The 11,513-nt window shown below is 40.7% G+C and overlaps 1 protein-coding gene across 5 annotated transcripts in view; it reads left to right on the plus strand.

Moving 5' to 3' along the window:
• Positions 1-262: 262 nt before the first annotated feature.
• MIOS (meiosis regulator for oocyte development) overlaps positions 263-11,513 on the plus strand; it is a 38,435-nt gene continuing 27,184 nt past the window's right edge. For 2 of the 5 annotated variants that reach the window (XM_007106909.4, XM_028490036.2), the window contains exons 1-4: positions 686-850; positions 1,862-1,961; positions 6,727-8,068; positions 8,400-8,498. In XM_007106909.4, the coding sequence (XP_007106971.1) occupies positions 6,775-8,068; positions 8,400-8,498 (1,393 nt within the window). In that variant the 5' untranslated portion in view covers positions 686-850; positions 1,862-1,961; positions 6,727-6,774. Of the gene's footprint in view, positions 384-685; positions 855-1,861; positions 1,962-6,723; positions 8,069-8,399; positions 8,499-11,513 lie in introns of those variants that run through there. The other 3 variants (XM_024130666.3, XM_024130661.3, XM_024130670.3) reach the window with 3 other exon arrangements.

An 11,513-nucleotide genomic window follows, 5' to 3' on the forward strand; every position in this document is an offset into this window, starting at 1 on the left:
CCCTAACTAGGCAGCCCTCTAATTGCCTGTTTCCTACCAGGACCATGTCTTTTTTGCTCACTCCAGTGTCCCCAGCATTACAGCAAGTACACAATAGGCACTCGAGACGTGTTTGTGGAATGAGTAAATGAGTGAATAAATCGTGAACCAAATACCCTGGACTTTCCACTACATAGATGGCCCACAAATAAATTTTTAATGGAAATTTATTTTTTAATATTTATTTATTTATTTGGCTGTGAGGGTCTTAGTTGCTGCACAGGGCATCTTCGTTGGGGCGTGCAGGATCTTAGATGCCACACGCAGGATGCAGTTCCCTGACCGGGAATTCAATGCAGGCCCTCTACATTGGGAGCACAGAGTCTTAACCACTGGACCACCAGGTAAGTACCTTAATGGAAATTTAAACCAATTAAATGAGCTAAAGCATCCAAATCCCTTAAAATTGATAACACAGCTGTGAGAGGAGTCCGGCTCCACATGACCAGGATCCCGGCTGGGGACTCAGGGGGCGGGACCTGAGGAGCTGGACCAGGGCGCTTGGACAGCAGGCGGGGCCTGCGGGGCCTCTGGGGCCGCAGGCCCCGCCCCAGGGCGGTGCGACTCCGCGGGCGGTGCGACTCCTTGGGCGAGCGAGGGGCGGGGCTCGTAGCGAGGAACTCCCCTTCCCAGGCCCAGGCAAGTCCGCGCGTTTGCGAGGCGCGGTGGTCGGGTAGTGGACCCTGGTTCTGTGGCCCTGGTTACTGGCCGCGTCGTGCGGCCGCCATCTTGCCGGCCTGTGGACCACCCCCGTCGGGAGGGGCTGCGACTAGGCCGGAAGCGGCAGTACGAAGGCAGCGCTGCCTCCCAGGTCGGTGAGTGCAGTCCGGGCCGCGTCTCCGCTCTCGGTACCGGGAGGCCCGAGTCGAGGGCTCGGGAGCGCCAGGACGGCCGCTAGGCGCCCGGGCAAGCCCAGTTGAAAAGCCCGGGCGGGTGCGGACCCCGGGTCCTCCTTGGAGCCGAGGCGCGGGGAGTCGCGTGCAGCCCTGCGGGATAACCGCGCCGGGCGTCAGGCCGGGCCTGAGAGCTGCGAGCGGCCCGCGGGCTCGGGGACCTCCTTCGGGGTGCTGGGTCCGCGCTGCAGCCTCCACCGTGGCCGGGTTGTGTAGAACCGCGTCCTCCCCTTGGACGCGAAGCTCAGCCAGGTGTCTGGAGCGTGGGAGTCGCCCTTAGATTTCTGCATTACCCGGCAGAGCAGCCAGCCTTGCTCTAGTTGTACACTCTAAATAAATACTTCTTAAAGGGCCTGTCACCCGCGTAGCTCTGTCCTCTGCATATACGAGTAATGAAAATTCCGTAAGACGATAAGGCTTCTCACAGGAGCCACGAGCATTCCTAAATTATTTAGCAAATGACTGCCTTTGCAGCCTTTTGTTTAACTATATTTTAAGGGTAATTTGGAGATATGTAGAGCATCTCCTTGAAGATGGTGGTGGTAGAAATTTCTTGAAACTGCTACTGTTATTTGTCATGGTAAGACAAGTAGAAAAGACAACAACATAAAAGGGTGATTGGATACCTTCTACACTTAGTATTATATAGATCTTCACTGTCCAGTAGCCACACAGGATTGAGATGTGCTGAAAGTGTAAAATACATATTGGATTTCCAAGACTTGGCACCACAAAAAAAAGAAAAGAAAAAAAGTAAATTTCTCATTAATAATTTTACATTGATTACATGTTGAAAGGATAATATTTTTGATATGTTAGGTTAAATAATATATATTGCTAAGTTAGATTTATTTCTTTTTATTTTTTTTTCAATGTGGCCATTAGAAAATTTTAAGTTACATGGCTTACACTGTGTTTCTGTTGGACAGTGCTGTTATAGATGTTCTGGTGAGGAACACAGAATCATCATGATGGCTTTCCTTTGCTCAGAAACCATTGATGGGAAGTGAGTGCTTGTTATACTTGAAGGTGAGCATCTAAATATAAGCTGTAATTATTGCAAATCCTACCCCTTCTACCCCCAATTTTTCAGTGTCTCCAGCATTTGAAAACATTAATTTCCAGGACTGTTTAAGGGAATCATAGTGATACTGGCACATTTGTTAATGCATAGAACTCATTTAATTTGATTGTCACAACTCTGTGAGAAGGAGATAGGGTGGGTTCTATCTCCATTTTATAGTCTTGGAGTATTAAGGGGCTTGTTAGGGTCTAGCTAGTAGTGGCTGGAGGTCTTCTGACTCCAGGCCCACTTTTCTTTGCTCTCTACCATATTCCTAGTGGTGTTTGTTCAGGAGCCAGGATCCATCTATATTGTGTTGGATTGTAAAGAAATACAGTTGACTCTTGAGCAACTCGGGTTTGAACTGCATGGGTCTACTTATACGTGGATTTTTTTCAATGGTAAATACCACAGTACTACACAATCCACAGTTGGTTGAATCTGAGTATGCAGAACCACAGATAAGGAGAAACCACTTACACAGAGGGCCAACTATAAGTTATAGGTGGACTGCATTGGAGGGTCTGCGGCCTAACCCCTGAGTTGTTCAAGGGTCAGCTGTACATTTCTAAAGAGGGTGCTTATAGATGTACCTCTGTATTCAGGGCCAGCTTCCTGGTGTGTGAGCCGTGCAGTCACATAAGGCCCATCTTTAGAAGGCGTGGCACTTGGTTTAATGCTATGCTGTCACAGTATTGAAATTCTTAATAAGTTTTGAAGAAGGGGGCCCTGCAAGTGATGTAGCTGATCCTTTCTCTATGCAGTAATCTAGGATGGGAGTAGGGTGGTGTTGGAAAAGAATCAAAACATCTGGTCTTCTCTTTACTCCTATGTGAATTATGCAGGGTGTGCTAGCCCCTTTCTAACTCTCAAGTTCTGTGATTCTGTATGAGTTACAGTAGTCAGATTTTGTGGATGGTAATATAAATATGTGCATAATATCAGAAGAAATACGGGTGATTCTTCATTGAGAGTCATGTAAATCAAATAGTTTTTAAAATTATAGTAACACTTTCTTTTTTTTTAGATGGATTTTTCCATGTGGCACCCAGTTTTTTTTTTAACCATGGATCATTTGTGTAAAGAGTACAGTTGTAGGAAGGAAGCCTATATAAAAAGTGTGCTTATTTTAGCATTTGTCTTTCAGTGAGATAGGAAGATGGGCCAGATCTAAGGATACCTCCAGTTAAGAGGTTTCCTCTGTTTGCAAGGGCATGAGTGTGAATAAAGCCTTACTTGGCAGTATCTGTTCCTTCTTTCTGTTGTCTTAGCTACTTCCTGTTACACAAGGTGCTGCTTTTCCTTCTCATTCTTAAATTTTTTAAATTCTCTTTAAGACTGGATGTAACTTCAGCACTAGAATGCAGGTTTAATTAGTGTATCAGTTCACTTGGGCTGCCATAACAAAATACCATAGACTGGATGGCTTAAACGACAGAAATTTATTTTCTCACAGTTCTGGAGGCTGGAAGTCTGAGATCAGGGTGCCAGTATGGTCCGGTTCTGGTGATAGCTATCTTCCTAGCTTGTGGACAGCCTCCTTCTCACTGTGTACTCACATGGGGAGAGGGCTTTGGTATCTCTGTATTTTAAGGGCACCAGTTTTTTCAGATCAGGACTTCACCCTTATGAGCTCGTTTAACCTTAACCTTAACTACCTCCTTAAAGACTCTACCTCCAAGACAGTCATCGTGGAGTCATGATTAACACTTCAACATACGAATTTTGGGGGGTCACAGTTCATTCCATAGCAACCGGGAACCTTATTTGTCCCTGTTTACTGCTGTGTTCCCAGCACTTAGAACAGTGTCTAGACATAGAAGATGCCCCAAAATGCTTATAGAATAAACGAAAGTCAGTGTATTAGAGTGATCCTCTAGGGGGTTGCTCACTTTGGGCCTTTACCCATTATTGGAACCAGTTATGACAGTGGGCACTTTGCTCTTGGCTTGAGCCAACCCCTACTGGAAAGGGCAGTGGGCGTAAACCTGGGGAGATTAGTGAAATTTGGAGAAAGCAGTGTGAGAGGTGTCAGAGGGAGCATTTAACAAATGCATTCATTTAACAAGTAATTACTAAGTATCTACTAAGTGCCCAGCACTGTGCTGGGTGCTAGAGGTTCAAATGGAGAGCAAAAAGGATACTTCACCTGCTCTTAGGGAGCTTATAATCTAGTAGGAGAGATGGAGAGGGTGATTTATTTTTTTGTTGTTTATTTTTAAATTTTTATTTATTTTATTTTTGGCTGTGTTGGGTGTTCGTTGCCGCACATGGGCTTCCTCTAGTTGCGGTGAGCAGGGGCTACTCTTCGTTGCATCGCGTGGGCTTCTCATTGCGGTGGCTTCTCTAGTTGTGGAGCACGGGCTCTAGGCACGCGGGCTTCAGTAGCTGTGGCTCGCGGGCTCTAGAGCATAGGCTCAGTAGTTGTGGCACACGGGCTTAGTTGCTCTGCGGTATGTGGGATCTTCCCGGACCAGGTATCAAACCCGTGTCCCCTACATTGGCAGGCAGATTCTTATCCACTGTGCCACCAGGGAAGCCCGAGAGGGTGATTTAAAGGGAAGGAATATTCTCCATTGAGAGTATATATCTAAGTAACCTGATTTAGATTGGGGAGGGGATAGAGTGTGGTTGATGTCAAGGTTGAGCAGGTTTTAACATGGCTGAGAAGGGAGGGAAGAATGCTCCAACCGGAGGGAATGGCATTTGCAAAGGTGTGGTGATGGGTGGAGGATTACATTCTAGGCAATGAAAAGGACAGTATAGCTAGAACACAGCAGGGAGGAGAACAGGGTGCATTGAGGCTGGATCAGTAGATAGGCCAAAGCATTTAGGGTTTTGTAGGTTTTGTCCAAGAATGAGAACTCTATGCTAACAGCAGTTGGAAACCATGAGAGGGTTTTAAGCAGGAGTTGGATAACCTGGATAAGTGTGGATTTTAAAAAGATCACTTTGATTTCATAAAGGCCAGAGTGGGAAGGTGAATAAAAGAACTGCTGAACCAGCACCACAGGCCAGACATGTTGTCTACCTTAATTTTTTATGGAGTCAGTCTGCAGAGCTGTGAGACTCCGCAGCCTGAGTGGAAGAAAGAAGACAGTTGAGCTAGTTGGGGAAGGCAAAAGTGGCAAGGAAATGAAGAAATTGAGGGTGCTAGTAAGAATGTAATTGAAATGATTGATCTTGGGCTTCAGAACTATTAAGGAAGGAAATAAGGCGGTATGAGAATTCTTAGAGGCGTTTCCCAGTCATCTAAATTTTATGAGTCTGTTGAAATTCTAGAGTAATAATTCCTGACTTAAACTTTTACAAGATCAAAACATATGTCTGAGCTGAATTTATTTAGAATATTTTTATTAGGAGTCTGTGCCAGGTTCTGCATCTGGTACAGGGTATAGAGAGATGAATGAACCATAACTTCACTCTTTAAGAACTGACAACATGGGTGTACAGATACCAGTTGCCTTGAAGATTATGAGTATCTTTGTTCATTTTTAATCCAGACTGTTACCTCTAGCCAGACTTGCTTAAAAACAGAAATTTACATTTTTGTAAGTAGCTTTTATTGTTAAACTACCATTTATAGCATAACTATTTTTAGTGCTTATGTGCTTAAACTACTACTAGCATATTTATCTTTTCAAACTTCCTGTTTCAAATACCTATTCGAAGTTTATAGAATTGAATACTGAAAGAGCCTCTAATGCTCACTTAATTCAGTTTCCCAAAGTGCAGTGTGTCCTACTGGTCATAAACAGGATGATTTTAGGTAACACAATCAGGCATTTTTAATAGTTATGTATTTATTTAAGTATGTTAGAAAAAAAATATTAGCATATTGTACCCATGACTCATGGACCTTATGATGAAATTAAAATTGATTTTCAGATTTTAAAAATGAGTCAGTTTAAATAAAAATATTAAATAATGGCACAGGTGGTACATGAATAACTGAAATTTGGGAAACACTAGTCTAAACCAGTTCTTACATTGTACAGATGAGAAAATAAAAGGACCCCCAAACACAAAGGCCTTTTTGAGGCATACAGCTAGTATATGTCAGAGCTAGGAGTCGAACCCGACTCTGCTCAATACATTCCTGCTTCTTATCTTGAAATTTGAGGAAGAAACTAGTGGCTTTGTACTTTAAATCTGCATTGGTCATTATGGTGGCCTCATGTGGCTATTTATATTAAAATTAATTAAAATTAAATAAAATTTAAAATTTGCACTGCCACATTTCTAGTGCTCAGTAGCCACATGTGGCTAGTAGCTACCATATTGGACAGTACAGATACAGAACATTTCTATCATTGCAGAAGGTTCTGTTGGATAATGCTGCTTTAAACTTGTTGCTTAGGTACGTGATTCATAACCCTTTAAAGTTTTATCCCCTTCAAATGGATGATACTTATTAATTTGCTCACCACACTGAAGTTATTTCAACCCTGAGGTTAAATTGAAGGTACTAGTAATAGTGCAATTAAGATAATTGATCATGGGAAATAAAGCCAGAATGGAGTTCTCAGATTCCTACCAGCTCATCTTATTGGAGGAAGTTCTTTTCCCCTTTTATTAATAAATATTGTCTTGAATTCATAGCAGTTAGAAGAAATATAAATAGATTGAAAAACAGAGTACCTGTGTAGAAAATTTCCTGACTTTCTGAATAGTTGATTCAGCTTAGAATTGTATTTTGTTAACATTTTAAAACTTTTTATTTTTAAGCAGATTTTCAGTGAATGGACCTAACTGCACTCTTTGAGATCATCAGTAAGCATGAGTGGTACCAAACCTGATATATTGTGGGCACCACACCAGGTTGATAGATTTGTTGTATGTGACTCAGAACTTAGCCTTTATCATGTGGAATCTACTGTGAATTCAGAATTCAAAGCTGGATCTCTACGTTTATCTGAAGACTCTGCAGCTACATTACTCTCAATAAATTCAGAAACACCCTATATGAAATGTGTTGCCTGGTATCTCAATTATGATCCTGAATGTCTCCTAGCAGTTGGACAAGCAAATGGTCGAGTTGTACTTACAAGTCTTGGTCAAGATCATAACTCAAAGTTCAAAGATTTGATAGGAAAAGAGTTTGTTCCAAAACATGCACGACAGTGCAATACTCTTGCATGGAATCCATTGGATAGTAACTGGCTTGCTGCTGGTCTAGATAAACATAGAGCTGACTTTTCAGTGCTGATTTGGGACATCTGCAGCAAATACACGCCTGATATAGTTCCCATGGAGAAAGTAAGACTTTTGGCAGGTGAAACTGAAACAACATTATTAGTAACAAAACCACTTTATGAATTAGGACAGAATGATGCTTGTCTCTCTCTTTGTTGGCTTCCACGAGACCAGAAACTTCTCCTTGCTGGTATGCATCGTAACCTAGCCATTTTTGATCTTCGGAATACAAGCCAAAAGATGTTTGTGAATACAAAAGCTGTTCAGGGCGTGACAGTAGACCCATACTTCCATGATCGTGTTGCTTCCTTTTATGAAGGTCAGGTTGCAATATGGGATCTTAGGAAATTTGAGAAGCCAGTTTTGACTTTGACTGAGCAACCAAAGCCCTTAACAAAAGTAGCATGGTGTCCAACTAGGACTGGTCTGCTTGCCACTTTAACAAGGGATAGTAATATTATTAGATTATATGATATGCAGCACACACCCACTCCCATTGGAGATGAAACTGAACCCACGATAATTGAAAGAAGTGTGCAACCTTGTGACAATTACATTGCCTCCTTTGCTTGGCATCCAACAAGTCAAAATCGAATGATAGTTGTAACTCCCAACCGAACGATGTCTGACTTCACTGTTTTTGAAAGGATCTCTCTTGCCTGGAGCCCAATTACATCTTTAATGTGGGCTTGTGGTCGTCATTTGTATGAATGTGCGGAAGAAGAAAATGATAATTCCTTAGAAAAAGATATAGCAACGAAAATGCGCCTTCGGGCTTTATCGAGGTACGGACTTGATACAGAGCAGGTGTGGAGAAACCATATTTTAGCGGGAAATGAAGATCCACAGCTCAAGTCACTCTGGTATACTCTGCACTATATCCTTTGCATTGTGAGTTTTGTAAGATGAATTTGGTAGAAATGTTCTTGAAATTTGCCGAAAGGTCAGTCTGTAAATATTGTGCTGAATGTTTTATGTGCAAATGCAAGTTACTTCATACTAAAATTCCAAAGTAAAATTGTTTAAAACTGTTGAAATACTGCTTTGCAGTTTGTGTAGGAGGGAGAAAAATATATCTCTACAATAGAGTAGAACCAACCACCTTCTTGCACTGATGCCTATTATGAACTGGCTCCAAATCAAAACAAATTTAGCTTTGAAATATTTTATTATGCATCATTACTAGTATTTCCTATGCATTTAAATACTTATGAAGCAGTATACAGAAGATATGGATCAGAAATCTCCAGGCAACAAAGGATCATTGGTTTATTCAGGAATTAAATCAATTGTAAAATCATCTTTGGGTAAGAAAATTCTGTTTTATTTTCTGCAGTATGTTTATAATTTTTGTTCTCTTATTTTTCCCTCAAATTTAGTTATCTCAGCATAGTGTACATAAATATTTTTTTTGTTGTGTTGTTTTTGACTAGATACTTTTAGTGAATTGTTGCGTTAAATGCAGAATTGTTCTTATATTTAAAATTCTTTTTGGAAGGAGTCTTGGTTCTTTGAAGCGATTGACTTTCTAAATTTATTCATTAATTTATTCACTATTATTGGTTTTGAAGACCCACTTGGAAAGGTATTACATTAGAGGATTTATAGGATCCTGGTTGTTAGTTCAGATTTTATCACAGTATTTGCTTTTATAAAAACTAAATTAATTGCAACTGAAGGAGACCCCTTTTTATTTTGCTGCCTAAACCCTCTCACTTAGCTACCCAATGGTAAGTCCTCTATAACTATGAAATAGTTTTTTTTTTAAAAATTGCCATAGATTCAGTTTCCTTTTTTTTTTTTTGCTGTATGCGGGCCTCTCACTGTTGTGGCCTCTCCTGTTGCGGAGCACAGGCTCTGGACGCGCAGGCTCAGCTGCCATGGCTCACGGGCCCAGCTGCTCCGCGGCATGTGGGATCTTCCCGGACCGGGGCATGAACCCGTGTCCCCTGCATTGGCAGGCGGATTCTCAACCACTGCACCACCAGGGAAGCCCAATTTCCTTCCTTTTATGGCTGAGTAATATTCCATTGTATGTATGAACCACATCTTCTTTATCCATTCATCTGTCGATAGGCATTTAGGTTGCTTCCATAACCTGGCTATTGTAAAGAGTGCTGCATTGAACATTGGGGTGCATGTGTCTTTTTGAATTATGGTTTCCTCTGGGTATATGCCCATTAGTGGGATTGCTGGGTCATATGGTAATTCTATTTTTAATTTTTTTGAGGAACCTCCATACTGTTCTCCATAGTGGCTATATCAATTTACATTCCCACCAACAGTGCAAGAGGCTTACCTTTTCCTCACACCCTCTCCAGCATTTGTTGTTTGTAGATTTGCTGATGGTGCCCATTCTAACTGGTGTGAGGTGATACCTCATTGTAGTTTTGATTTGCATTTCTATAATAATTAGTGATGTTGAGCATCTTTTCATGTGCCTCTTGGCAATCTGTATGTCATCTTTGGAGAAATGTCTTCTGCCCATTTAGGTCTTCTTCCCATCTTTTGATTGAGTTGTTTGTTTTTTTAATATTGAGCTGCATGAGCTATTTATATATTTTGGAGTTTAATCCTTTGTCCATTGATTTGTTTGCAAATGTTTTCTCCCACTCTGAGGGTTGTCTTTTCGTGTTGTTTATGGTTTCCTTTGCAGTGCAAAAGCTTTTAAGTTTCATTAGGTCCCATTTCTTTATTTTTGTTTTTATTTCCATTACTCTAGGAGGTGGTCAAAAATCTTGATGTGATTTATGTCGAAGAGTGTTCTTCCTATGTTTTCCTGTAAGAGTTTTATAGTGTCTGGTCTTACATTTAGGTCTTTAATCCATTTTGAGTTTATTTTTGTATATGGTGTTAGGGAGTGTTCTAATTTCATTCATTTACATATGGCTGTCCAGTTTTCCCAGCACCACTTATTGAAGAGACTATCTTTTCTCCATTGTATATCCTTGCTTCCTTTGTCATAGATTAGTTGACCGTAGGTGTGTGGGTTTATCTCTGGAATTTCTTTCCTGTTCCATGGATCTATATTTCTATTTTTGTGCTAGTACCATATTGTCTTGATTACTGTAACTTTGTAGTAGAGTCTGAAGTCACTAGGTGGCATCTTTAGGATTATCTGTGTATAGTATCATGTCATCTGGAAACAGTGACAGTTTTACTTCTTTTCCAATTTGTATTTCTTTTATTTCTAGGGAGTCTTATTCCTCAGCTCTGTTTTTTTTTTCTCAAGGTTGCTTTGGCTATTCAGGGGTCTTTTGTGTCTCCATACAAATTTTAAGATTTCTTGTTCTAGTTCTGTGAAAAATGCCATTGGTAATTTGATAGGGATTGCATTGAATCTGTAGATTGCTTTGTGTATAGTATCATGTCATCTGGAAACAGTGACAGTTTTACTTCTTTTCCAATTTGTATTTCTTTTATTTCTTTCTCTTCTCTGATGGCCGTGGCTAGGACTTCCAAAACTGTGTTGAATAATAGTGGCGAGAGTGGACATCATTATCTTCTTCCTGATCTTAGAGGAAATGCTTTCAGTTTTTCACCTTTGAGAATGATGTTTGCTGTGGCTTTGTCATATATGGCCTTATTATGTTGAGGTAAGTTCCCTATATGCCCACTTTCTGGAGGGTTTTTATCATAAATGGGTGTTGAATTTTGTCAGAAGGTTTTTTTGCATCTATTGAGATGATCATGTGGCTTTTATTCTTCAATTTGTTAATATGGTGTATCACACTGATTGATTTGCATACATTGAAGAATCCTTGCATCCCTGGGATAAATCCCACTTGATCATGGTGTATGATCCTTTTAATGTGTTGTTGGATTCTGTTTGCTAGTATTTTGTTGAGGATTTTTGCATCTATATTCGTCACTGATATTGGTCTGTAATTTTCTTTTTCTGTAGTATCTTTGTCTGGTTTTGGTATCAGGGTGATGGTGGCCTTGTAGAAGAGTTTGGGAGTGTTTCTTCCCCTGCATTTTTTTGGAAGAGTTTGAGAAGGATGGGTATTAGCTCTTCTTTAAATGTTTGATAGAATTCATCTTTGAAGCCCTCTGGTCCTGGACTTTTGTTTGTTGGAAGATTTTTAATCACAGTTTCAATTTCAGTGCTTGTGATTGGTCTGTTCATATTTTCTATTTCTTCCTGGTTCAGTCTTGGAAGGTTATACCTTTCTAAGAATTTGTCCATTTCTTCCAGGTTGTCCATTTTATTGGCATAGAGTTGCTTGTAGTAGTCTCTTAGGATGCTTTGTATTTCTGTGGTGTCTGTTGTAACTTCTCCTTTTTCATTTCTAATTTTATTGATTTGAGTCCTCTCCCTC

Source organism: Physeter macrocephalus, chromosome 5, assembly GCF_002837175.3.
Source record: "Physeter macrocephalus isolate SW-GA chromosome 5, ASM283717v5, whole genome shotgun sequence".
Taxonomy (NCBI): domain Eukaryota; kingdom Metazoa; phylum Chordata; class Mammalia; order Artiodactyla; family Physeteridae; genus Physeter; species Physeter macrocephalus.